Raw genomic sequence first — 25,943 nt, 5'->3', positions numbered from 1 at the left:
CAACTTGACTTTTAACCCCAAAGTCAGGAGTTCAAATCCACCAACCACTCCCTGTGGCAGCCTGCTTCTGTAAAGATTTTTAGCTTGGCGGACCCAATCAGGCAGTTCTACTCTGTTCTGTAGGACTGCGATGTGTCAGAATGGACCTGAAGTCAGTGGGATGGTTTTCTTGAATGGACACTGAGACCTCTGTGGAATGGCTCTCCGGTGCACTCCTCAGACCAATCACCTTCAGTAGTTTCCTTGCAACATGGTATGACAGAACCTTCTACCCTTTTGTTGTTTCGTTCCTGTCCCAGATTTCAAATTGGCCATTCTTTAAGAAGTCCTTTTCTTAGCCTGGTTTTCCTAAAAGGGGGGTTGGAAATGGAAATTCTTGTTCAAGTGCGTAATCAAGGGAGATACCTGTGGTGAGACCTGCAGGACAGTGGTTCTCAACCTTTCTAATGATGTGACTGTTTAATACAGTTCCTCATGTTGTGGTGACCCCCCCCCCCCAATAAAATTACTTTTGTTGCTACTTCGTAGCTGTGATTTTGCCACTATATGAATCGGGCAACCCCTGTGAAAGGGTCATTCGACGCCCAAAGGGGTTGCGACTCACAGGTGGAGAACCACTGATAGATGGGAGGAGAGGGCATGGGGAGAAACTAGGGAAAGATGAGGTTCGGTTGAAGTCTAGCTTGAGCCTGCACTTGATTTCATGGTGAATTCTGGGTCAGGAACAGCACCATTGTGTTGCCCTCCTTTGAGGCCCTTTGTATGCGCCAACATATAGTCTCTTTCTTGATTTCTGACATTTGGGGGTCGATTTTAAAAGATAGTAAAAGATAATATCTATTTTAAAAGATAGTATCTATTGTATTTATCTCATGTGTTTTTTCTAATCTTTATTTCTCAATGGTTTTCTGATTCTTTCCTGAAATAACCTACTACTTCAATTTCTACATTTTCTAACTGAAATTGTTTTATTTTTTATATAGTTTTCTTAATATCAGTATTAGGAGCTCTGGTGGTGCAGTGAATGACATGTGGGGCTGCTAGCCATAAGGTCGGGAGTTCAAAAACACCAGCCACTCTATGGGAGAAAGATGAGATTCTCTACTGTAAAGAGTTACAGTCTTGGAAACCCACAGAGCAGCTCTGCCCTATCATATAGGCTTGCTATGAGTTGGAATTCACCTTGTGGCAGTGAGGTTTTGTTTTGCTTTTAATGAATTCAAATCGATTCAATGTCAGTAGGTTTGTTTTTTGGTTATGTGCATATGAATGTGTATGTATGTACATACCATATAAATTCAAGTAGATATTATGCTTTTAACCTCGTCTAACCTGTGGTTCTCAAGTACATAGAGAATAATTCCAAACGCACTGCTATTCAGTCAGTTCCTACTCACAGGACCCCATAAGACAGAGTGGAACTGCCCTTGTTTTAACGACGATGCCCCCAGGGCTCCTTTAGAGAATAATGATTCAGAATCTCCAGTAAGTATACATTTATCTTACCTCACAGTATGTGCGCAGAGTCTCAGAGCAATAGCACTACTGCTACTATCACTGATGGTGATTCAACACAGCTTTCACATTGTTACTCCCATTCTCCTCCTAACTGTTTTAATAAACAGAATTTCAATATTTAATACTATATTCTTTTAATCTTTTAACAAGTCTACATGTAACTATTTGTTTAACCAAACTTATATTGATGATATTTTATTTTTATGGCGATAATTCTCAAACTTAAGACTAGTGATATGGTTGTCTAAAACTTTTTTTATTCAGTAGATTCTACAATATTGATTAGTCTCTTGTATGTGGATAACGGTTTGCCCATGTTTTTTTCTGCTTGTATGAGTTTTGCTGAGTATGAAATCCTTGACCCTGTTTTTTTGCTAGTGTGTCTTAAATTGTTAATATCTTTAATCCATGCTTAAAAGTCTACAAAAATCTAAATTTCTAGAATGATGAGGGCAATGAGTGTACAAATGTGCCTTACACAATTGATGTATGTATGGATTGTGATAAGAGTTGTATGAGCCCCCAATAAAATGATTTAAAAAAATCTAAATTTCTTTCCATATAGTTCATCTACTCTTATTGCTTCAATTCCAAAGAATGTTTTCTTTTGTTTTAAAGACAAGTAATTGAATATAACATGTCTTGCTATTAATTGTTCTGCATCAATATTCTTAGTTTGTGGTATGCCCTTTTAATATATAATTAACATCTTTTTATTCCAAGAAATATATTTTAAATTATAGTTTTTAATATTAGTTCTTTGCTTGTTTGACTTTTCTAGAGAACTTGTATTGTCTATATGTTGGATTTTTTGTTTACTCTTTTCAATAGTTATCTTTTTCTAGTTTATATAATCTCTTTCTGCATTTTGTTTTTATTTTTAGGCCAAATTTTAAAAGATAGTATCTATTGTGTTTATCTGAAATGGGTTTTTACCAAACTTCAGTTCTCAATGATTTTGTGATTCTTTCCTGAGATCTACTACCTCAATTTCTCCATTTTCTGATTTAAATGATTGTTTTATGTTTTACAGTTTTATTAATATCTTAGATTATTTCAAACATTGTGGTAAAATCATCTAATTTAAAAATTGCCATTTGAACCTTAAAAAATCATATTATTGGGGGCTCGTACAACTCTTATCACAATCCATATGTCCATCTATTGTGTCAAGCACATTTGTACTTTTGTTGCCATCATCATTTTCAAAACATTTTCTTTCTATTTGAGCCCTTGGTATCAGCTCCTTATTCCCCCCCCCCTCCTTCCCTCACCTTGCCTCCCTCACAAACCCTTGATAATTTATAAATTAGTGTTCTTTTTCATGTCTTACACTTACTGATGTCTCCACCCATTTTTCTGTTGTCCATCCCCCAGGGAGGGAGTTATATGTAGATCATTGTGATCAGTTCCCCCTTTACCACCCCCCACCTTTCCCTTACCCTACTGGTATTGCTCCTCTCAATATTGGTCCTGAGGGGTTTATCTGTCCTGGATTCCCTGTGTTTCTAGCTCTTTTCTGTACCCGTGTCCGTGCTCTGGTCGAGCCGGATTTGTAAGGTAGACTTGGAATCATGATGGTGGAGGAGGGAAGGAGTAAAGAACTTGAGGAAAGTCGTGTGTTTCATCGGTGCTGTGCCCTCACTGGCTCGTCTCTTCCCTGTGACCCTTCTGTAAGGGGATGTCCAGTGGCCTACAAGATGGGCTTTGGGTCCCCACTCTGCACCCCCCCCCCATTCACAATGATATGATTTTTTGTTCTTTCATGCCTGATGCCTCATCCCTTCAACACCTTGTGACCACAGGGTGGTATGCTTCTTCCATGTGGGCTTTGTTGGTTCTCAGCTAGATGACTGCTTATTTATTTTCAAGCTTTTAAGACCCCAGATGCTATATCTTTTGATAGACGGGCACCATCAGCTTTCTTCACCCATTTTGTATTCAGTGACCGTGTTGAGAAGGTGAGCATCATGGAATGCCAGGTTATTAGAACAGAGTGTTCTTGCATTCAAGGGAGTATTTGAATAGAGGCCCAATGTCCATTTGCTACCTTAATTCTAAACCTATAAATATATGTACACAGATCTATTCCCCTATCGTTATATATGAATATATTTACATATGTACATGTCTGTATTTAGAACTCTATAAATGCCCTTTGCCTCCTAATTCTTTTTTTTAAACATTTTATTAGGGGCTATAGAACTCTATAAATGCCCTTTGCCTCCTAATTCTTTTTTTTTTTTTAACATTTTATTAGGGGCTCATTACAACTCTTATCACAATCCATACATATACATACATCAGTTGTGTAAAGCACATCTGTACATTCTTTGCCCTAATCCTTTTCAAAGCATTTGCTCTCCACTTAAGCCCTTTGTATCAGGTGCCTCCTTATTCTTTCCTCCATTTTCTTTTACTTGACTCTTGTTCCACTGTCATGCTCAGCCGTCATCCAGGTTTCAGTCGTTTATCTCGTGAACCATCGTTAGTGTGTATTTCAGTCACATTTATTACATTCCAATGTTGTCATCATCGCTATTTACAAAGAATCTGACTTGCATATTTCAATTGCTGATGTTTTACAAGTTTAATTTTTATGAACTTCTTAAGAAAAGATAGCTCAGGATAGCTTTTCTGGTGTTTTGTTTGGCTTTTCACTCCTTGAACTCTTTCTGTTGTTTTTGTATTAAAAAACCCCACTGCCATTGGGGTGATTCTGACATATATCAGGAAAAAGTACAACTATCCATTTTGCTTTCTGTGGCTGTGAATCTGTACAGGAGCAGAAAATCTAATATTTCTTCTGAGAGGCTCCTGGAGCTCAACTCCTGACTTTATGTTTAACCCACTAAACCACCAGGCTCTTTATACTTTATGGCTTTTTTGGGGAGAGATTTTATTTTTCCTAATTTTACTCAGACCTCTCTTTACTGCCCGTATCTGCTGCATTTTTTTTAACTCTTCTGTGGTATGCTGAGTTGTCTAGAGGAACAAAACCAGTGATAGTCATATATGTACAAGAAGAACTTTATATGAAGATTATTATATCAAGAAGGCATCCTAGCCCATTCGAACTCAAGCCCATGGGTCTGATGATAGTCAAAGCCTTCTTTAGACTCATGTAGCTGCAGGCAGATGACACAGCTTAGTGAAGCGGAAAGCAGGGAGAGCCTAGAGCAGTGGTTCTCAACCTTCCTCATGCCGCGGCCCTTTAATACAGTTCCCCATGTTGTGGTGACCCCCAACCATAAAATTATTTAGAAAAAATGGAATTAAAGGATAATGGAAAATTTCCACAAACTTTTTGAAGCCTCCTCTTAGTTGGTTGTTGTTATTATGGACTATCAAGTTGGTTCCAGCGCATAGAGTCCCCCATGCGCAGACGCAGGGAGCACTGTGTGACCCTCTGCCATTCCAGGCTTGTTTCCTTTGAGCCCATTATTGCTGTCCCTGAGTCAGTCCATCTCCTAGGTTCCACATAACAAGAAATGATTGTATAACATCAGAGCTTTTCCCCAATTACATAAAGATATTAAGTATTCATAAATGTCAAGTTTTTATATGTTGAGTAGACTAGAATGTACTATTTTATTTTTATTTATTTTATTTTTTGCCTGTCAAGGCCTGGGGGTTGTCTTCCTTTTTTAAATTTATTTTTTCTATTAAAAGTTCATTTTATTGGAGACTCTTACAGCTCTTATTTTCTCAACGTTTACTTTCTATTTGAGCTCTTGGTATCAAGTCTTCTTTTGTCCCTCTCCTCCCCCTCCAACCTTCGGGACCTCTTGATAAATTACAAATTATTGTTTTCATATCTTACACTGACCACTGTCTCCTTTCTCCCAGTTTCTGTTGTTCATCCCTCTGCGGACTGGTGGTGTTGATCATTGCGATAGGTTCTCCCTTCCTCCCCTCGTCTTCCTACTTTCCCCTTACTCTCCTGGTATCGCTGTTGTTCTTGGATTTCGTGAGCCCTTGTCTATACAGTGTACATGCTTTGGTCCAGCCAGAACTGAAAGGCAGAACTGGGGTCATGATAGTGGGGGGTGAGGAAGCCTCAAAGAGCCAGAAGAATATTGTGTATATGTTTTTTGTGTGTTTGTTTTGGTTCTTCTGGTGCCTGTTATCCGAACCTGCAGTTGCTCTATTTTAAAGCAGGTGAAAAGTTTTCTCTCCTCAGAGCTCTTCCAGATACTTCTTAGTTGCCTTGCCTTGATCTCAAAGATGTTGTCTCAAATAATGTACACATTTTGGGCACTCTTTAAATTAAAAAAAATCACAATGTTAAATATCAATTCCCCAAATTAAAATGAACTTTTAACCTGTCTTTTCCTTACTTCTTTTAAAAAATTAGACCAGCCTTCAGAGACCTGAGATTAAACTTGAATCACTAAAAGAAGATATTAAGGAATTCTTTAAACTATCAGGTTTGTGAGTGCTTTTTTTTTAATTCTTGAAGGAAAAATAAATAAATGCTTGATTTGGATAGAATATTTTATTCCCCTCCTTCCTATTCAGCTCAATTTACTTACAGTTGAATAATTTCTGAGTCATTGTGACCCTATAGGGTAGAGTACAATGACTGATTTGGGTTTCTGAGACCATCAATCTTCTCCTGAGATGTCACTGATGGTTTTCAATTGCTGCCCTTGAGCTTAGTGGCCCAGTTCAAAACCCACTACGCCAGCAGGCCTTCTTAAGCTTCCTTTTACTCTCCTGTTACTCATTCTAGTTTGTGAAAATCTTGTCTGAATAGATTTCTAACTGGGAAGAATGGCAGCTAGCAGACATTTCAATCAAATGATGAAACAACCCAGAAAAACAATATATATAGAGAGACCTGCTTGCTTACATTCATCAGTGTAAAATACTTGTTTATCTTCTTCACCAAAACAATACCTTGAAAGTATTATCTTATATGTTAGTAACTTGTTTGATTTTTCAGTTGTGATCTCTCTCTCTGCTTTAAAAACAAACAAAACACAAGAAAATAATATATATTTAAATATAAACTTATATACTTAACTGTATAAACATATATTTAAATATGTTTATTTAAATATATATAAAATATATTTGTGTGTATGTGTATATATATATATATGTATATATTTTAGAGTGAGGAAAGAAGCCCCATTGTGCATAGATAGATTCCCCTGGGCATGAGGATGGTTTACCCCATTTACTTTGAGTTTACCCAGTTAACTTCAGATAGGTTGTTGGCATCCAGGCTTCTGCTGGCCAAGAGTTTACTGACTAGTAATTTATAACTGGAGCTCTGGTGCTGTAGTGGTTATGCATTAGGCTGCGATCTGCGTGGTTGGCAGTTCAAAACCACCAGCAGCTCTGTGGGAGAAAGACTGGGCTGTCCACTCTTGTTAACAGTCTCTGAAACCCACAAAGGATCCTATGAGTCAGCATTGACTCAATGTTAGTGAGGTTGGTTTGGGAATTTATAACTGGTTACTTGTGATCGATTTGTGTTAAGTGCCTGTTCCTTTCTTACCTTTCCCTTGACACATTCATTCCCTTATAACATGAACAGTCTTAGTCCAACAGCCAAAGTTTTGGATATTCTCTGAGTACATTGAGGGTGGAGGAGAAAATGCTCCTTCCATCTTGAGAAAATAGTGTCATGCTTTTACTTCAAGAGGCAGCATTATGTGAGTGCTGTGCCATTCAATCTAAGCCAAGAGCGAGGGGAAAGAACCCCTTAGGCATACTTTGTACAGCCATCGGCAGTTGATGAAGGTACTTCCACAAATGAATATGATGCCCAGGTTTTGATAAGTTTAATTATGATGTCTGTTTGCTTTTCAAACTAATGTGTCTTTTATTTATTTATTTAAAACAGGTTGGGAGAAGAAACTTCAGAATGCTGTTTATAGTGAACTGAGTGTGTGAGTGTTCCTACCTACTGTAAGATACTGTAATGTTTAGCTCTGTGTCTACTCTGTAAGTAATGAAGTCATTATCGCTATGTATGCTCGTTGTTTTATTATTTCTTATAAGTGCTCGTGTAGCATTTAAGTAATGAATAGGTAAGGGGTTTGTTGTTGTTTTACATCCCAAACATTTATATTTAAATTCATTTATTCAGTACCTTTAGTGAATAAGACAATCTTCATAAGTTGATATTTCAGATAACAGAAACTTACTAACATTATTTTTATTGGTCTACTTTAGACCTTACTATCTTTCCTCTCTTTTTGAACTAACTATCCCAAACAATTCAACTTTTTTTCTCTCTCCATCCTTAAAACACTGGTGTTTTTGTTTATCTAGATTTTCCTCAGGGTCTATTAAAGTGAAAAGCATTATTTGCCTTTACAGAAAACCACAGATCCAGAATCATAGCCTTTGGGTTTAGATCAACAGTAGATTAGCCACAAGTCATTTGTTGAACATCTGCCCTGTGCTGAGCACTGGGTTAGACACTGGGATGTAGCGGAGAGCAGTACACACAATGCCTGCCTGCATGTAGGTAGTACTCTAGTCGAACTGTATGGCTGCCATCTTGCTTTCTGTACCAGTATTTGTGCCTCTGTCTTCCTGTAGCCTCTGTCTCTTTTTCAACCTGTCCCTTCTTTTCTGCTCTTAACTGAGATACAGGACAACTCAGCCTACCAGAGCGGTTCTAAAAGAGACTCAGAGGAAGGCCTGTGAACATGTACATAGTAACACATTTTATAGTTAGTGTTGGTTTCTTTGCCCACCGTCATGTTTTAAACATCATCAGATATGAATAATATCCCTGCTTTCTATTAATTAAAGTTGACTGACCATACCTTTGGTCATACTCGTTTCCAAAGGAAAAGATACGTGGGATGAGTGAAGGTTACAATGTGCAATATGTAATAGAGAGGTGACTGCTGTGAACACCGTGATGTTTCCCTCACTGTCACATAGACGCTCACAGGTTCAGTGTCTGTCTCCAACATTGGTAGGATAAGAGCAGCTGTTGAAGGAATGCTAAGCACTGGAGTCTCATTTAAGGAACCATACCATGTACACTCGAATATAAGCTGACCCGAGTATAAGCCAAGGTACCTAATTATTTCCTGGGAAACCAGAAAAACTGATTGACTCGAGTATAAGCCTAGGGTGGAAAATGCGGAAACTATTGGGGAGTTTCAATAATCAAAACAAATGAAAATAAAATTACTAAAAATTGAGACATCAGTGGGGTAATGTATTTAAATATTTATTTTAAATAAAAACATAAATAAAAGGACAACAAGTCATTTAACATTAGTAAACCAGCACAGTAAGTGGAAAATAGGTTCAACAAAAATAATAATGTATCAACAATGATACCTTAAGAGTACTATTCCTTGAGCTCAATCAGCAGCCAAGCTAAAACGTTGAGTTGAAATCTTTCAAAACTGAATTCCTCATCATCATCCATGTCCCAATGCAGAGAGCTTCAGCTGGTGTGAGGTCATCATAGACGCTGTCCTCACTGAGCTCACCGTCATCACTATCACTGCTGTCATTTTCATACAAAGCGCAGTCTTCAATGTCATCCATAGCATTACTAATACTACATTTCTGGAGGTCACGTCGCACCATGTCATCTGGAATGTCTTCCCATGCATCTCGAACCCACTTTGCTATTAACTCTATGTCAGGCTTCATGAGATTTCCTCCTTTTGTTAGTCGGGCTTGACCAGATGACATCCATTCATGCCACATCCTTCGCACACGGTCTTTACAAGGCTTATTCAAAGATACACGCCATAGGATGGCTCTGATTGGTTAGATGTGAGTAAACAAACATTCAAAGCTCTGTAGTGTCAGCGGGGCTTTGAATGAACAGCGGGCCTCCTGTTACCTAGGGGGGTGGGGGCCAGTGAGATGTTACACCTCACTGGGGTACCACTGACCCGTGTATAAGCTGAACCCCAGTTTTTCAGCACATTTTTTGTGCTGAAAAACTCGGCTTATACATGAGTATATACGGTAACTAAGGATTCTTTTATTTCTGGTTGAATGCACTCCTGAAGGTTGGTCTGTAAGTTAGGATGCTTTTTAATTTGAAGGCAAGGGCTGTATCTTATTCATTGTTCTATGTTTGGTATACATTTCAATTGACTTTAAATAAATGTTTTTTAAAGAAATTATCAATATTACAGAAGAGCCCAGTGATACTACTTTCATATTCACTTGGGTTCTCAAAAATCGAGAACTAAGATAAAACAGGCAGATGGAAAATCAAACTCATTCCTTTTGTTAGTGATAGAGGGTAATAGGTCATTGAGTAAGCATTGAGCTGCTAACCACAGGACCTGTGGCTCAAAACCACCTGGGAGAAAGAGGAGACTGTCTGCCCCATGAAACTTACCGCCTCAGAATCCCTACCTAAGGTCGCGATGACTTAGGATCGACTTGCTGACCGTGGGCTTGGTTGATGATTTGCCTTTATAAATAGCACTGGATCTTGGTAAGCGTGTTTGGTTTGTTCTCTCCAAGTTTACCAGTTGGTAAGGCCTTGAAACTTCCTGGGCTGCAGTGTGTGAAGCCCTGGAGAGAGGCCAAGGATGTTACAATCGGGGAGTTCTTGTTGCCTGGAAGGGAACAGCAGGAGTGCGCGCAGGAGCGTTTTCCACTAACACAGATCAAAAGACTGAAGTGGGCCTCCTGTATGTATCATGTTGCAGTTTTTCCCTCTATTTCCTTTTACTTGCCTCTTGTCCCACTATCATGCTCAGTCTTCCTTTGGGTTTCAGTAATTCCTCTCAGTTACATTGCCCTTGATCAAGCCCTACCAGGCCTTTTACAACCTCCTCACCATTGATTTTAGATCACTTGTTGTTCCCTTGTCCCTGGGTTTGTTAACACCACTTACTTTCCCCCCAACTCCCCATCTCTCATGTCCCCCCAAAACTGTCAGTTTCATTGTTTTCTCCTCCAGATTGTGTATCCTTCCTCTCTTATCTAGCTAGATCAGCACAGATAATAATATGCACAAAAACAAGACAGAGCAAAACAAAGCAACCAAAGAAAACAAAACAAAACAACAACAAACCAATGACAAATAGAAGAAAAAACTATAAATAGTTCAAGGTCTGTTTGTTGACCTTTAGGGGTGTTTTCTGGGCAAGTGTGATGGGTGCCACGCCCTGTCCCCAAAGTCTGTTTCTGGTATTCCTTGGGACTTCCTTGCTCTGCTCTCTGCTGTTCTGTTGCACGCCCTTAGTATTTTGCCTTGGTGTGGTGGGGTCAGATCGGGTGCAATTCTCGCACTGTGTCTCCAGTGTTGTCCCCATAGGGCTATGGGTCAATGAGGGATGTTGTGTCTCGTAGGATTTATCATCATCCCCATTTCACAGAAGGGAAGACTGATGCTTACACGACTTTAGGTCTGATAGCTGGTAACTGTCAGTCCTACGTTTGAATCCAGCTGTCTGATTCCAAGTCCCTCCGACTTTACTGTATCTCATATTCATCCATCTCTTATTTCTTGAGAAATGTTTCCAAGTATTTCTTTTGTATCTTCTGTAGCTTTAAGCAAATGATATGGAGTCAGCAAATAATTATTGAGCCACTTGCCAGTGCTCACACTTTGTAAATATATGTTGAATTGAACCTTACTATAAATCTTTAACCAAGACAGTGCTTGCCTACAAAGTCTTAACAAAGAAGTTAGTGTGTTCATCTTCATTGTCTTTTGTGTAGAACAATTCATAAAAAATTAGATAGCTCAACCATTGCTCTTAAGGAATATAAGTTAAAGAGGTAAATAAATCTTTTAAACCATCTAAAAAAATAGGAACAATTGTGAGGACGGTGCAGACCCACGCAGTGTTACCTTCTGTTGTGCACAGAGCAAAACTGTCTACCCTGCTCTATTTTTACATTGCCATATGCAAGTTGTGGTGTGGTGGTACGCATGGAGCTTCCATCCGCTTGGTCAGTAGTTTGAAACCACCAGTAGCCCCGCAGGAGGAAGACTTGGATTTTTAGTCACATAAGCAGTTACAGTTTGGAAACTCACAGGGGGTTCGCTATGAGCCAGCATTGCCTAAATCAGGAGTCCTCAAACTTTTTAAACAGTGGGCCAGTTCACTGCCCTCAGACCCGTTGGAAGGCCAGACTATAGTTATGAACAAATTCCTGTGCACACTGAACATATCTTATTTTGAAGTAAAAAACAAAATGGGGCAAAAATACCTATTGGCCCAGATAAATGTCCTCGGCGGGCCGCATGTGGCCCCGTGGGCCATAGTTTGAGGACCCCTAGACTAGATGGCAGTGCCTTACCATGCCTTAAAGAGGTATGAACACTTAACAATTGTAGAAGGATTTAAAATAAAAAAGAGTTTTTATTGTTATAAAAACATATATTCATATATGTATGTGAGAGGCCTTTAAAAAGTTGGTGGAAAATGGAATTTAGATCTTGGAATTTTATTCCCTATCTTGAATCCTCCTCGCTAACACAATATATTCTGGTGTACAACTTGTGACATAAGTTACATTTAATTATGCTTTATAACCATCATCTGTTGTTGGTGATTTTCTTTTTTGTTTATTGCTATAAACAAAAAACACTGCTATAGACTCAGACTTCCCTTCCCCATTCCTCCTGTCTGTGGTAACCCTTAATAAACGTTGGAGTCTATACACTTTCTTGTTCTGGTTATTTCATTTAAGTGCAATCATACCATATTGATCTTGTTGTGATGAAATGGTTTCACCCAGCCCAGTGTTTTCAAGATTAAATGGCAGCATTTTTGAATGCAGAGCTTTTGGACAGTGGGATCCTTACACAGAGAAGCGCCAAGTCAGAGGTTTGGAGAGGCAAAAAGAATGTGGCACAGTGGAGGAGCCGAAAGGCCCGCCTGCGTGGCGGGTGGAGGGGAAGAACGGCATGGTCCAGTGTGTGCCAGGTCGTATGGTGAGTCGTTGCTGAGTGACCTCCAGCTGGAAGGATGAGCAGATGACGCACCGTCTGGTTGTGACTGCTCCTGTGACTGAGTTCATTGTAGTGATTGCCCTTTCAGCCCAGGCGTTTGTCCATTAGATCTTAAGGACACTTGGGGGCCATTTTAGAATTTTACGCAGAGTAGGGATATGCTAACATATGCATTTTATCCATTCAACAGTGTATCACTTATTTAGTTGTGTGCCAGTCATTATACCAGGCCCTGGACGTACAAACACTGGTAAGTAAAGATGAGCGCACCCCTGGCCCATAGCCAGGCCTATTGGCCAAGAGGTTGAAGACCTCTGGGAGCAGAGGACACTGCTTGGTGCATGCAGGCTAGAGATGATGAAATAGGCTAGAAGCAGAAAAGGTGGAGAGAATTATTTAGGGGCATTTGGTGATCGATGGCCGTGAAGGAAGAGACAGGAGGCCAGAGTGATGTGTAGGTTTGTGTCCATTGTTCCAATGTGACAACCTTCACTCTTCATATTTCTAAGTGTGAGCTCCATGTGGGTAGAGGTTTTAGCCTCTGTGTTCACTGTGGAAGTTTGTAGAAGAATGATGCACTTGAAAGTACCATGGACTGCTAGAAGAACACACAAATCGTCTTGCAAGAATGCAGTCAGAGAAGCGAGCGTGGTCAGACTTTGTCTTACGTGCTTTGGATGTGCTATCCAGAAAGACCAGTCCCTGGGAAAGATCATCATGCTTGGTAGAGTAGAGGGTCAGGGAAAAGAGGAAGACCCTCATTGAGATGGATTGACACCATGGCTGCAATGCTGTGTCCCAACACAACTGCAAGGGTGACACAGGCCTAGACAGTGTGTGGCCTTGTGCGTAGGATCGCCGTGAGTCCCCGGGGACTGGCTGGATAGCACCCCCACCAATAACACCGTATCTATTACCCTGAACACTAGGAGCTCACCGAATGGTTTTGAACAAGTAAGTATCTGACTTGACTGTGGTCTTCATATTAATGATATTGGATTGCCACCTCTTTTTCTATTATATAAACTTTATTTTTACAGCAGTTTAGGTTTATGGAAACATTAAACAGAAAGTAGAGTTCCCATATGCTCCTCACACAGAATCTCGCCTGTTTATTAACACTTTGCATTGGTATGATACATTTGTTTTAATTAATGAAGCAATATTGATACATTATTTTTAACTGAAGCCCCTAGTTTACAGTAGGGTTCACTCTTTGTGTTGTACAGACCTGGCTTTTGACAAATGTTTAATGTTATGTATCCATCATTACAATATCATACAGAATAGATAGATTTATTGCCTTCCAAATCCCCTGTGTTCCACCTATTCATCTCCCCTACCCTCTCTGGCAACCACTGATCTTTAAAATATTTAAGATGACTTCAGAGAATAGTTTTGGCTTATATTTTAAGGCTTCTAGCTGACCTCAAGGCAATAGTTTCAGGAGATTATTTTGCCTAATGACTTTCAGAATATAGGGGTTTAAAATTTAAAATTCTGCCCCCACCACCCCCATTCAGTATTCTCCTAGAGAATCTTTGATCAAAATATTCAGTAATGGTAACCAGGTACCAACCAGCTTTCGTGGTCAGGAAGCAGAAGAGGTGGTGAGACACACAGTCTAGTTTCTCCTCCACTTTCCACCGCTCCTTGCCCTGCTGCTCCAGGTTAATAGAGACCGTGGTGGCACCTTGGGTGACTGATCTCATGATTTCAAGAACCCAGGCACAGTATAGACATTGCTACTGTTTATTGCCTGTGTTTTTGGTAAATTTCTTTGAATATTGAATAACCCCATAAGGGCCATCAGTAAATCCTCTTAAGTGTTCAAACCTAAAATTCTAAGTTTGACCAAATTTAGAAAGAGTTACCATTACAATGAAAGGATTTCAGAGCAATATTTAATGAAAAACCCTATGACCTTTACAAGTGATTTATTAGGTAGTGTGAGATCATTCCATTTGCAAATTATCTTGCATATAAAACAAAAATACCGAGGTATGTAGGGATTATAATTTTTTTCAAATGTAAGTAGAAAAGGTTAGTTATTTGAGTACATGGAATAGATATTCTAGTGGAAAAAAAGAATTTGTTGAAAATAATAAACCACTTAAAATTAGTTAAATAATCTTATAGATTAAAGGAAGTAGGCTGCCTTTTCCTATCCCAGAAATATTTCTTGTGGACATTTGGGCCTCTTACACTTTGGTTCTGGGACAAGTGCAAGTGGTTTGGAATGTCATTACCCCTTTACCTGTTGCTGTCTCGTTTGGACCAGAAATTCCATGAGAATTAGTGTATGGTTCTTAATGATTTGAACATGCTTGCTTTGTGGTAGGTCCAAGTCTGGTGTCTAATTTCAGTCGGAGTGATACTATTACAGCGCAAGAGGTTGGGACTGTTAAGTTAGTGTGGAAGACCTTCCCCGGGCATGGCTCTAGAGACTTGATCCTCACTCAGTCGGCTCTCTCTGATCCTGATACATCCCAGACATTCCACCGCAGGATCTGAGGGCTTGTGGTTCCTTGTCTTGGAATATTATTCAGTAGGTTTTTGCTTGCTTGGCTCCTTGTTTTCATTTCTTGGTCCAAATAGCACCTCTACAGAGACCTTTCTTTACCACTTTAAATCATTTCCATCACATGAGCCTGCTTCAGATTCTCAAGGCACTTACCATAGTCTGATAATATTGTATTTTGTTCTTCGTTTTCATAACTACTCACTCTTCATTCACCAGAATATCAGGTTCATGAACAACACCCCAGGGATACTGTCTTAATCACTATAAACGTTAATATAGAATGGGTCATATATTTGTTGGCTAACTGAATCTGCTCCTGAATTTAAAAAAAAAATACAAAATGTAGATTCCGTAGAAAACAGGATTTGTCATGTATTAAAATGTTTTGCATTTATACATTTATGCATTATATACTAAGCATGACTTATAAAATAGTATTTCAATTATTATATATTTATATTATGTGGACAAAGACTGTAAGGAAACTTGGGAGGAGTGGAAAGATTTGATATGTTGGTAAGTTAATAGATCTTATTCCCTTTAAAATTTCTTTTAATGTTATGCATATGCTAAAACGAACAGTTGTAACAATTTTCATGAACACTTACAGAGCTAAGTTATTGTGTATTACCTCAGATTATATAACGTAACTATTAACTTCAGATTTTATGCTTTAACTTTTAACATGCAGTTAACAATTGTGTTAATAAAAACTATAATACTAATAGTTCTATGCGGCTCTACTAATAGAACTATTAGTACATTACTCTCTTTGGCTGATAAAATGGACTGCACAGGCACGCCATTTCTAAGCAGCAGAGTTAATTAACAATCAAGAGCAATGCACACTAGTTAGCTACCTCTTTTTGCCCCTAGGTTTCCTTTCCCTAGTCATCCTGTCGCACCTCCGGAGCATCTTAAAGAACCTTTGGTATACATGCGGAAAGCACAGGTGGGCTATTGTTCTTTTTCACTCTGGTTTCCATGCCAAGTGGCACAATGCAGAGGGATGGATTCTGATGGGTGTCAGCTGTTACTCAGTATGTGAGAGAATGGGTGTGATGCATGACAGGGATGTGAGCACTATTCACATGCTCTCCTTTTACTTTATGTCACCCAGTACCATGTCTGCTCATCGATAGCAGAAGAAAAATTATGTACCATACGGATATGATCTTCCCTTAAAATGTCAGCATTTAAAGCTAGTGTAGTGGACACTGTATGTAACCATTAGTTCCTCGTGTCCTGTGACATTAAAGAAGTGAAATGGGAATAAACTGACTTCCTCTTTCCTCAAAACCTTGGTGTTTGAAGCTCCTGTTACTGATACTGTATTTGAAGTAGCTCCGTTCTGACAGCAGGCTCTTGGATACTAATTGTGTTTTGTCACAGAACTGAAACGAACCAGGGCTCTCAAAGGCCACAACTAAAACTCCTATAAAAATAAAAGAGAGATTTTCCACAGAGAGACCATAGCAAGGTGTTAAAACAGAAAGTTAATAAGCCCTATCAAGAAGTCCTAACTTTCAACTCTTCTTAGCATTGTGCACCCACCTCTGGGGTGCTCCTCTTGGTGAGGCCTCCTCACTCTGTTGCCTAGCACTCTGTGTCAACCAGTGCTCCGAGTCAAGGGCCATCACAGTCCCAGGTGGCCTCCCCGCTCCATCAGCACCTGTAAAGTGGATACTCAAAGACTTTTTGTTATGAAAAATTCTACTTGTATCCAAAAGCACTCGCATGAGCCATAACCCAACTCCAACAATCAACGGTGCTTCTGCTGCTCCTGAGAGTTACCATGTTGCACAGCAGTGGGTCCTGGGAAGACTTTTATTTTTTTAATTTTTAATTTTATAGAACAAAACCCTCAAATTCAGGTGGCATAAAGAGACAATGGACACCCAATAGAATGGGGATATTTGAAGAAACATGTTTCATCTTTAGGTGGTATCTTTTAGGACGAAAACTCAGCCTTACAAGGGTGAGTCAGAAAATATTGCTAAAGATTACAGAAATGGTTATCAAAATATGAAGCTGTTATTTTTCAAATGTCTTCCAGGTAGGTTGGTAAACATCTGACGCTCTAACCCTGAGCTAAAGAATTATTTGCTTTTTTATTTACACATGTGAAACCAGCAGTTTCTGGCATCCTCCGGCATCAAATTGTGTTTATTTGAAGTGTTAACTTTGAATTTGGGGATCAAGAAGGAGTCTGGAGCGAGACTGGGCCTGCAGTTGTATGGAGCATGGTTCCCAATGGAATTCCTGCCGGACAGCCCTGGCTGCCCTTGAAGAACAAGCAGGCACATTCTCATGATGGAAACATTTGTGGGCACAACCTCCCTGACTCTTCTCACCAGGGCCTTTTCAATTTTTAACACAACTGCTTCCTAATGAGCCCCGGTGTTCTTGTGCTCTTTGAGAAAATGTATCAAGATTCTCCCATTGGTCCGCCCCTAAAATGTCATCCTAACCTTCTGAGCGAGCGAGCCAGCCCAACAGATCCCCTTGGAAGCCAGGGCTTTAAGGAGATCCTTTTCTGAAGGCACCCAAAGGAGATAAAAAACCCCAAACCCAAACTCATTGTCATTGAGCCGATTCTGACTCCCTGTGACCCTGAAGGACAGAGGAGAACTGCCCTCTGTGTGTTGCTGAGACTGTAACTCTTGACTGGAGTCCAAAGCCCCATGTCTTATCCACTGACTTTACAGACCCGGGTAAACAGGTTTGTTAGGATAAACCTGCGTGTGCACAAATTGGAACCCGAGTTATCAGTCCTTTTTTACTTACCCTCATGTTTCTTATTAATATGCTATAAAGCATAATCGTTACGTAGTACATATGTGAAAGAATCATATGGTCTTTTGTTTGTAAAGATCAAAAACTTCACAAGATCAAATGCAGAGTTGTGCCTAAATATTTTTGATGAAAAATTTCAATTTCTAAAAGATATATAGAATAGCTGTTTTTCATTCTGTTGTACAAAGGACTGCTGTGAGTTAGAATGATTCCCTGACACCTTACAATAGCAACGGTAACCATCATTTTTAGCACATTAGGCCTGAGGAACAAACTATAAAAACTGGATTCCCATCATGACTGAGGAGAAGAAATAGGTAATCACAGGTCTGCTCTTGTGTCATTTTGCTAGTTGCAGAGACTATATGTGAAAGGGCTTCTATTATGCATGTGTATATGATACTCCTCTCTCTTAATATACCCATAGACTCGCAGTGGTTCTCAACCTTCCTAATGCTGTGACCCTTTAATACAGTTCCTCGTGTTGTGGTGACGCCCAACCATAAAATTATTTTTGTTGCTACTTCATCACTGTGATTTTGCTACTGCCATGAATCAGACAACCCCTGTGAAAGGGTCATTCGACCCCCAATGGGGTTGTTAGCCACAGGTTGAGAACCTGTATATTAGAGTTTGGCAGACTGTGGCTCATGGGCCAAATCTGGCCTGCCTTCTGTTTTTGTATAACTAGCCAGCTAAGAATGCTTCTACATTTTCAAATGGTTAAAAACTCAGTAGATGAAAGATAGTTTCATGAACATTTTCTGGAGGTAATGCAATATGTTTTGCGGGAAAATTGTCATGTTCATTCATTGATTAGGCTATCAAAACAAGTGACATGTGTAAGAAAGATCTATATATCAATAAGTAACCTTCTATCAAGAAGACACCTTAACCCTACTACAGTCCAAGTCAATTCATAGGTCAGATGCTAGCCAGGACTTTCTTCAGACTCACGTGGCTGCAGGCCGATGGCACAGACGGGTGAAGCAGGAAGCAGGGAGATCACAGGCTGGTGGGTGCAGAGCCTCGTGGATCCAGGGGCGTTGAAAACGAGGCAGGACGCTGACAGCTCTCAGGGTCGGGTGGCCCACATGGGGCAGCCTGTGGAGGGAGATACAGAGTCCCAGCAAGAATGAAGGCAGAGGGCAAGAGAGAGCAAGTTCCCAGTTTTTCTCTTATAAAAGGGCCACACCACACCTCTGCTTGCATCTATAGAGTTGCTATGAGTTATCAACTCAGTGACAAAATCAACATCCTAGATGGCGTTCTATTGTAGTCATTTTTGTATACATCTTGACACTTGTTGCAAGCTTCTTGAAAGTAAGAGCAGTTTTAAAACACTTTTGTGCACCTGTTGCATCTAGTACCGCGATCTTTAGATAGCAGGAACTTAGGTGGGCCACTGTATTTCAGACACCATCAGGGCTCCCTTAGATAGGTCTCAGCAGAGCTTCCAGACGAGGGAACAAAGTACAAGCAATCTACTTCTACGAACACCGAGCAGTGAAAATCTTAGTGCCAGAAGATGAGTCCCTTTGGTTGGGAGATTCAAAATGTGAAATAGCTAGAAACGTCCATTGATAACCAAACATGGAATTCAGAGTACAAATCTAAGCAAATTTGAAATTGTTAAGAATGAAATGGAACCTCTCAAGGTCAATGTCCTAGTGACATTGAGCTGAAGTGATCTGCTATTTTCCATTGAAATCGCCCTTGGAGTAACCCAAGGGAGAAGGCACTGCTGCTACAAGGGTAAGTCCAAAAGTATTGCTGTAAAATGATAGAAACCTCGTTTTAATAAAAATATCAAAATTTGAAGCTATTGTTTCTTGACCTATCTTCTATCTAGGTCTATATACTGCTAACAGTGCTTCCCCCCCCGCCCCCCCCCATCTCTCTAATTCTTTTCCAGAATTCCGTGCTCTTCAAAATAGAAGTATGGCCTTACTAAGGGACTCAAAATGTTTTCCTTTTAAATGTTCTTTGAATTTGGGGAACAAAAAGAAGCCCAATGCTGGGTGGATGGGGTAAGGCTTCCCCATGAAACTTTTGTAGTACATACAGCCTTTGCTGCTCTTGAAGAATGAGTAGATGCAATGTCTTGATGGAGAAAAAAAATCATTGGCACAATTTTCTTGGACTTTTTCTCACCAATGTAATGTTCAATTTTCTTAAAATTTCCTTTTAATAAACATCTATGTTCCATGGCCTTTTAGGGAAAAAAAATCTATCAGTATTCTAGCTTTGAGATTTCAAAAGCCACCTGACATCTCTGACTTGAATGTAACTGGCCCAGCAGAACTCCTGAGGAACCACTGTTTTGATTGGACCTTTTCTGGAAGGCATCCTGAGACGACTTATAGAAGTGTATTGCTGAAAAACTTGCCTGCAACCATCCACTGATCACAGAGACATGTTTAAGTCTGTTTTGTCTGAAACAAACCCTTGGTATATGAACTAGGGGAAGAAGACAGAGCTTTCTATTCCTGTAAAGAGTTAAACAGTCTTGGGAATGCCCAGGAGCAGTTCCACCCTGCCCTACAGAGTCGCTGTTAGTATTGACTTGATGGCAGTAAGTTTAGTATTGCTTTGTTATGAACTAGACCCTAATAGCAACACTTTTTGACTCACCTTTGAATAAAAGAGGCAGCAAGGTAGTTTTGAAAGCGTTTTAGGCCAGAACTGGAGATCCCAGCTGCTTCTTCCCAAGTTGTTCTTTGCTTTCTGTGATTAAAACTCAAAAAATAAAAACAGAAAACAAACTTCTAAACACATTTGCATGGAGCTGATTCCAACTCAAAACAACTGTAGAGGACAGAGTAGAAGTGTCACAGAGGGCTCCTGAGAGTCAACTCTTTACGGGAGTAGAAAACCTCATCTTACTCTTATACAGTAGCTTGTGGTCTTGAACTACTGACTTTGCTGTTAGCAGCCCAGTGAGTAACCCACTAGGCCACCAAGGGGAAAATCCAGTTAGTATTCCCTCTCTCTTTGCACTTAATTTACCGTGTTAGAAAGCAATGCTTAGAAACCGTATCCTTAAAAAAATGGAAAGCTTTTTTTATTCTATTAAAGTTTTTTATTGCTTTTGCCTTCACTTAGCTCTTGATTGCGTTCTTAGTTGGGATGTGAATCAGTTCTCTGCAGTTTTTTGGCAAGCTAGATTGGTATTCAGCTTTCTAGGCTGATGTAGCTGCATCAGCATTCCTGGGTGTTTTCTTCTGAATGGCACCCCTGGGGGATGTTCCACAAAACAACAGTCCCATGGTCAAATAAGGCTAGAAATTCCTCTTTTACACTACAACTCATTGTTACTTTTCAATACACTTTTTTTTTAAAAAAGAGTTTTAGTTTTGTAGAAAAACTGAGAAGATATGCAAAGAGCTTCCGAATATCCCACGCTCAGTTTATTCTATTTTTACTATTTGACGTTGTTGTTAGGTGTCAGCTGGTAGCTCTCAGCTTATCTATCGTGATGGTCCTGGGCCATCTTCCTGTATGTTGCCAAGCTTGCCCTCATTTTGGCAGCCACCGTGCCCGTCCAGCTCGGTGAGGGGCTTCCTATTGTTTGCCGACTCTATTTTCCCAAGCATGATGCCTTTCTTCAGGAACTGATTCCCAATGAGAGCTTATCTAACAGTTATGTGATGAAGTCTCGCCATCCTTGCTTCTAAGGAGCATTCTGGCTGCTCTTCTTCCAAGGCAGATCTGCGTGTTCTGGCAGTCCAGGTGTATTTAATATTCTTTGCCAACACCATTAAAAGGCATCCATTTTTCTTGGGTTTTCCTTATTCATTATCCAGTGTTCACATGCATATAAAGTGAAAATGATGGCTTGTGTTAGGCTCACCTGACTACTCAGAAGGACAGGTTTGCTGTTTAATTTTTAACATTTAAAAACTAAAGTTAAATTAATGATAAAGAGGCCTTATGCCGCAGACTTGCCCAACCAGTGCAATCAATTGTTTGGTTTCTTGAGAGCTTCTTTGCTTTTATGGGTGTTGATTATACCCCAACAACAACAGAAAATTTTTTCCTGATGCCTTGATTTTTTAGGTCTGTTTCTGGGGTTATTTGTGGTGCTAATTCAGAACATTGCATTGGATAGACTGCATCAGCTCTACCTTTTTAGATACGGTGTTCCATTATTTTTCCTGCTATTAAACTATACTAATTTATTAATTTATCATCCTAAATCCTAGTTTTAAATATAAGAATTCAGACTCACAAATTACAGGATAAGACAAAAAAATAGTAAGAAACGTGAAAAATAATTACGTAGGTATTAAGGGACTTCCAAAGGAAGCTATATGTGGATCTATGGTGGCTGCATGGTTGCACATTGAGGTTCCAGTCATAAGGTCCCTGATTAAAACCACTAGACACTGCACGCAGTCTTTAAAAGATTCAAAGGTTGAAAACCCAAAGAAGTAGTTCTTCTCTGTCCGGTAGAGTCACTGTGGATTAGAATTGGTTAGATGCCAGTGGGTTTTTCTTCTTGGTAAAGGAAGGTGTACAATATATAAAGGGACTTCAAACTGGATACTGCAAAACCAGAGTAATCTGTACTATCTGTTCAAAAATGTAAGGCTTCATAGCAACTTTTTTGAATATTTTGAAGATTTAAATTTGTTTCCTTCATAATATGCAGTAAACATTTCAGAACACATTTTAATATCAAGACCTCAATGGACAATTCATATTAAATGTTTCAGAGGTGAGCTTGACTTCAAACTTCTTTATAAGAAAAATTCTAACTTTTCTTTTTAAGAGTTTCTGTACACAGATGGAGAAGTTACAATAAGTAGGACATTTTAATTTTAATGAAGGAGTTTAAATTCTGACAGACCCATTTTGGGTTTCAAAACATTTTAATCTCTATTTATTATACGACACTTACTACCAGTCAGTTAATTATGACTCATAGTGACCCCATAGGACAGAGTGGGACTTTTCCTTTGGGATCCAGAGCGTGTGAATCTTCTGGGAGCAGAAAGTCTCATCTTCCTTTTGCAGAGCAATTGGTGGGCTAGCAGTTAAAGCACATAACCCACTAACACCACCAGGGTTCCTGATCACACAGTAACTCCTCTTTCTGACCCCCTTTAAGGTAACAAAGTGGAACTGCCTGCTACTCAGCTCCTAATAATACTTGGAAAAATTCCAAGTTCATGCCATTTGTATTGTTCAAATAGATCTTTGGGTCAAATTCACCATGTGAATACTTGATCTAAGTATTTAGGACAGCACACACTATGTTAAATGAAGCCAGCGTGCACTTCCTCTAGCTCAGGCTGCCTAACATTGTGTTAAAATATCCTGCTTTCGTTATGGGCGAGCAGAGTAAAGAGTGCTATGTGACATATGTTCTGTATCTCAAAAGCTAGAGCCGATAGGGAAAACTGGTGCTAATTTTGGAATAAGCAGGTCAAATATACCCAGAAATAAGTCTATCTAGCTAAAATCAGTGAGCAGGGCCACACCCTTTCAGCCCCAGGGCCCAGAAGCCTGAGACTCAACCCTCTTCTAATTATGCCAAGGGAGAAGTGCTAGTGTCCGCTATGTTGTTAAAAGTTGAGTAGATGGAGGGGGGGGGTTGTCAGCTCACCTCCGAAGCCCAGAGAGCAGGGAAGGGCTGGGTCCACAGGTGGTCTGCCTCATAGCATAGAATCTGCAGCTTTTTGAAGGTTTTTTTTTTTTTGGTATCAGTTCTTCCCTCTGAGGTGCCTTAGAGGAGGTCCAGCACTCAGGCTGCTGAAATTTTTCTGAAGTTCCTTTGTAGAGGGTTTCACATAGGCTCTGACTACACAGCCATATTGGATTCCTTTTAGAATGGTAAAATCAGGGGGGAAAGGTTACATGGAATTCTTAGTAGATTATATATGGTGAAAGTTTACATCTGAACTCTTGGAATGAGTTCAATTACTTTACAAATAGGTTATCTGCCTCTGTGTTGATTGTATCCTCTTAACATTTCCTCCTTTTGATCAAGGATTTAAAAAAATCCTTTGATCACACTTACAGGCATACTGTCTTCTTCATGGACCTGCTGATATGCTGCTTTCCCATGGCAGCTTCTCCATATGTCTGTTAACATGTTGCTCCCAGGTGTTCTATATTTTGTATATATTGAGGATCTCTGGTACCTTGGTTGCCATGCAGGGCTGGATTTTTTTTTTTTTACCATCTTTTTGCTGAGTAGCCATCTTCAGTGATCTTGGTATGAGCATAAAATAGGCATTAGAGTAACAACCTGAACTACTTATAGTTGCCTAATCCAGATAGTGTTTTTTTTCCTTTCTAGGTTTTAATACTAAATACATTGTTGAACTACATAATCTGAACACTAGATGAAGCAACACTTGGAACTCCTATGGTGGATGGGCATTTAAGAGTATATTTTATAATTTTAACTGTGCATTTAAGAATATATTTTATAATTCCAATAATGAGGTTTAATAATATAGTTAATTCACTTTATAATAGAGAATGTAACCATGAACCTATACTATTTGTTAGTCAACTAAATATATGAAAAGAGATTGTAAAGTCATAGAGGGATATAGAGTGAAACCAGTCTTTTGATGAATCATCTTAAAGTTGGCTCTTCATCTCCTGTAGTATTTATCAAAGAACAACATGAGGGATTGGCAATGGCACATATTTCATCATGCTGTGCTAGGAAAAAATCTGAAACTACTCAACTATTAACTACCAATTTAGCTTGGAAGTTAAGAGGTTAGTGTTACAGTGCTACTCAGTATGCAAGATTGCCAGCTACTTGAGTCATTGTAGATGACAAGCAATGAGCAGCTTGTCTTGCCAAAAGGACCCGCTCCATCTGGAGTAGTGTCTCTCAGATAGAGGGGTTCTATGGTGCTCTAATTAGAACCTCTCCAAAGGAATAAGTAATCATTGGGAGGACATAAGGCCCGTTTCAAATCAGAGGTCTTAGATAGATAATTTTACCTTTGTTTCTATGTTGGCACTATTATGGACTGATAATTTTCAAAAATTTAATTCCTATTGAATATACTTTGAAAATATGAATTATTGTGATGTTGTATCATTTATTTAGTGCATCAAAGCAGCTGTCAAGCCAACTAGAATACGATATAATGTCTTTAAGGTAATGTCCAGCACGAGAGCATTGCCAGTGCGATCTTGGCTCCTGCACTTAAGTTGAGATGAGATTTCTGGCTGTAGCACAATTAAATAGATACTTGGACTCTAGTCAAGTTGCGATATGGAACTAAAGGATGGGCATTAACTTTGGATGTATGTCATAATGACTCTGATAGCTTGTTTTAAATCAGCACTAGAATTCATAGTTGGTGTTAGTACTACATGATAATTATGTGTCCGGAAATCCCATGGGTCAGTGCTGTCTTGCATTGACTGATGAAATGTTAGCAACACGCACTTGGTTACAGGTGTTTGACACACTGAGCCAATTTAACAAAAGTATTCTCCTGCCAAGCAATAAATATGGAGACAGCGGTAGAAATAAAACAACTCACGGTTAAAATAAAAACTAAGAAAAATAACACCATTAACATCTAACAATAGTGAGTCCAACTATAATGATTGGATTTAAGTCCAAATACTTCTACAGAAAAAGCAAATGTTTATTCTTTCCCAAACAACAACAACAAACTTACATGCATGTAGAAAATAAAAATTGACTAAAGATAAAAGTATGAGAGAGATTCAGAGAGTTTGTGGGTAAACTAAATGAAAAGGTAATGGAATTTTCCTACAAATGTTTAGAAACTCACCTCTCACCTCCCTGTATAGCTAGCAATATAGCACAAAGTTTGAATCTTCCAGAAACTTGTGTGCTCTTATTTTATGTTCCTGGGTGAGTAGTTTTTTCTTGGAGGCTTATCCGAAACCCCTTTATATTTCAGATTAAGTCCCTTAGTTGGCTGTACAGTCCAGGTTGGGTCGATGTGAGCTTTCTTCAGCTGGGACACGTGGATACAAATTTTAACACTATAATTTGACAGTACGAGGATTTGTTAAAATGACTAAGTAGAGTCCTTTAGCTGATGACTTATAGTAGACAGAATCCCTAGGTACGACAGCAGGCATTTTACTTGTTTGGGGTCTGATTATATAAATCATTGTGGGTTTTTCCTCTGTGGATTGAATTAAATCATGGCAGTGTTTCAGCAAAAT

General features: G+C 39.3%; 1 protein-coding gene across 4 annotated transcripts in view; it reads left to right on the top strand.

Moving 5' to 3' along the window:
- Positions 1-25,943, top strand: part of TBC1D19 (TBC1 domain family member 19) — a 134,605-nt gene that overhangs the window by 22,830 nt on the left and 85,832 nt on the right. For 2 of the 4 annotated variants that reach the window (XM_075544459.1, XM_075544460.1), the window contains exons 2-4: positions 5,876-5,948; positions 7,376-7,421; positions 15,840-15,915. In XM_075544459.1, coding sequence (XP_075400574.1) covers positions 5,876-5,948; positions 7,376-7,421; positions 15,840-15,915 — 195 coding nt within the window. Of the gene's footprint in view, positions 1-5,875; positions 5,949-7,375; positions 7,422-15,839; positions 15,916-25,943 lie in introns of those variants that run through there. The other 2 variants (XM_075544462.1, XM_075544461.1) reach the window with 2 other exon arrangements.

The sequence above is a fragment of the Tenrec ecaudatus genome, chromosome 3, assembly GCF_050624435.1.
Source record: "Tenrec ecaudatus isolate mTenEca1 chromosome 3, mTenEca1.hap1, whole genome shotgun sequence".
NCBI classification, from domain to species: Eukaryota; Metazoa; Chordata; class Mammalia; order Afrosoricida; family Tenrecidae; genus Tenrec; species Tenrec ecaudatus.
This window is presented reverse-complemented; position numbering and strand designations above follow the sequence as displayed.